Here is a 2,986-nt window from a genome sequence, read left to right on the forward strand (position 1 = left end):
CTAACGTTCACCAAAAAACTTTAGTGAGAAAAATTGAAAAAACGAACTACAAACATATTAACGCCAAACATTCGGTACAATTTATAAAATATTGTAAATATATATATATATATATATATATATATATATATACATATATATAATTATGCAATAAAAAGGTTTGTACGTGCATATCAGTGCGACAAAGACTTTTATCTGTTTATAATAAAAATAATTTTTAATTATAATTTTTAAGTGTAGGTTTGAGCAGCACTTAATTCTATAATAAAGTGTCATTATTTTATATCACTAAATGCCATGTATGTCAATATATATATATATGTGTGTGTGTGTGTGTGTGTTTGTGTGTGTGTCTGTCTGTGTGTACATGTATGTACAGCAATTGAAACAAAGCGTTACTTTCATTCATTCATTTTAAATGTTCATTAACTGTTCATTAATTTGTTCGTTCGTTTGTTTGTTTGTTTGTTGGCTAATGCAGTTGTTCATTCGTTCATACATTCATTTATTAATACTGAAACATTATTTCTAGTTAGCACTTTAATTCATTCCTTCATTCATCCATCCATTTATTCATCCAATCATCTATCCATCCATTCATTCACTCATTCCGCGTTCCATATTAGCGATTATAATACTAGTATTAACAATAATAACAACAACAACAATAATAATAATAATAAGTTAATGTTAGAGCTGTGCAATGGTAGTTTCTTCCTCTAATGTCTCACCGTTATGGTTATCTTCTTTCTGTAAAAAAAAAATAATAAAAATTTATTATTTTTGTTGCTGTTATTACTGCAACTATTACTAATATTACTGGAGTACATAGAATTCTTTTTCTACTACTACTACTACTGCTACTGCTACTAATACTACTACTAATACTACTACTAATACTACTACTACTACTATTACTACTACTTTTTCTCTGACCAAATAACCAATTTAATTTTAAAAATTAACAATGAAACTGAACAAAAAAAATTCCATCATAAAAAACCATCAGCTAATTTTAACTGGTCAAAAAAATAACAAATTTTGATTGGGCAATGAAAATTACCAATTATGATTTCTATTAGACAAAAAAATCACTAATCCCTAACAAAAGTATCAGCTAGCTTCTTAGTGTCCCCATTAGCCTCAAGGTCAGGGTTTGCTGATTTGATGTCGTGTTTCGGCCAGCAGACGAACATAATTAGGAGAACGAGAACGAAAGTGACACTCATCAAAATGGGAACTCCAATGTTTAGCCAGTTCGACCAACATTCATTTTTTCCACTGTCGTTTCCGGAGCAGTCGAGAGGTTTTTTCGTTGTTAGGAATGGTAACGTCGTGTTCTCGTGCTGCTAAAATTAGTTTAGGTTAGTAATTTAGTTAGTTAGGCTTCCAGGAAAAGGTTACTTAAGTTTACTTCTAAGTAATTTCAATAATTAATTTATAATAGTGTGATAATTTTTATTTATGGCTATAATATTTAATTGAAAACCTATAAAATATGGTAAATTTCTAAAAAAAAATTAATAAAAAAGAAATAGTAATAATTGATATAAAATTAATTGAAAAAATTCTCTAACTAACATCACTGATGGGAGCCATAGAATAAAAGACTATTTATATTATAAACAATAAACAAAGAACAATTTGTTGAATGAAGTTTACTGTTTAATCAGGACTTGTGACTTTGTCATTAAACATCTACTAATTTTACTAATTAAGTATTATGTAATTTATTTGGTTGGTTGGTTGGCTGTAATGTAATTTATTTATTTAATTAATTAATATATTAATAATTATAATGTAATAATTAACGATCAAATTCAGACTCTATTCAGTATTCAGAGTACAGTACATGCCTTCCAAATTAGTCAAGTAAAAATTACATTGTGAAAATGAACATTTCTAACGAAACCTAAAATAATAAAAAATAAGGCAAAATAAAATTTAAAATATTTAATAATAATTTAAAATAATAACACAAAAAAGCGACGAAAGTTATAAAGAAATTCAGAGAAATAAAATTTGAAATAACATATAAATAAAGTCCACTTTTAACCGAGAACTTTGGAATATCTAATAGCAAAGTGAAGAGGCACTTGAAAAGTAAAAATTTTTGAAGTTTAATTCATTTACAAATTATTTGTCTAAATATTATAGTCTATAATACTCGTTACAATATAAATAATTGTAATTTTAATAATTATAATATAAATATCTATTATAATATAAATAATTATCATATTGTTTTAGAATTATTCATCTCTTTATACACTATGATATATATATATATATATATCAAATGGTATATATATATACTATTACCACTTCTAATTAATTATCATTTTTGACATTTTTTGGAAAATATAACTTTATATATATATATATACAACAACAACAACACACGTTTAGACGGCATTTTCCCCGAGATCGGGGGTTGCCGTTTGGCTACCTATGATGAAACCGAAATACCCCTCGACGCCATCCACATCTGTCACTCGCCTCAGTATCACGCAACCCCGCTTTCACCCTGTCCTTCTCCACCTGCTCTCTCCATCCCAATCGCGGACGACCCCTTCCTACCACTCCTTCAACCTCGAACTCCAACGCTCGCCTAATCCCGACCCTTTCATCCCTTCTCGACACATGTCCATACCACCGCAATCTCGATCTCCTTATCAATGTCACAATGTCCTCATTCAGTCCCATCATTGACATCAGCTCTGTACTACTCCTCCTATCCTTCACTTTAACCCCACACATCATCCTCACCATAGCTCTTTCAGCCCTCTGCAGTACACTTTCCTCCTCTCTCCTCAACACCCAAGTTTCACCACCATATACCATCGCTGCTCTCACACATGCTTTATATACCCTCCCTTTCATCTTCACTGACCATTTCTTTCCACACAATACCCCACCCAGTTCCCTAAATTTCATCCATCCCACACGAACTCTAGCCGTAACTGCGCTCAAACATCCTCCATCC

General features: G+C 30.2%; 1 protein-coding gene across 1 annotated transcript; it reads right to left on the minus strand.

The window, feature by feature from the left end:
- Window positions 1-690: 690 nt before the first annotated feature.
- HELRODRAFT_168697 (hypothetical protein) lies at window positions 691-1,599 on the minus strand (the record flags this gene model as incomplete). Its single annotated transcript, XM_009014565.1, has 3 exons — window positions 691-750; window positions 1,107-1,349; window positions 1,582-1,599. 3 exons carry the CDS (start codon window positions 1,597-1,599, stop codon window positions 691-693), a joined length of 321 nt encoding a protein of 106 aa, XP_009012813.1.
- Window positions 1,600-2,986: the final 1,387 nt, after the last annotated feature.

Source organism: Helobdella robusta (genome assembly GCF_000326865.2).
Source record: "Helobdella robusta unplaced genomic scaffold HELROscaffold_14, whole genome shotgun sequence".
Taxonomy (NCBI): domain Eukaryota; kingdom Metazoa; phylum Annelida; class Clitellata; order Rhynchobdellida; family Glossiphoniidae; genus Helobdella; species Helobdella robusta.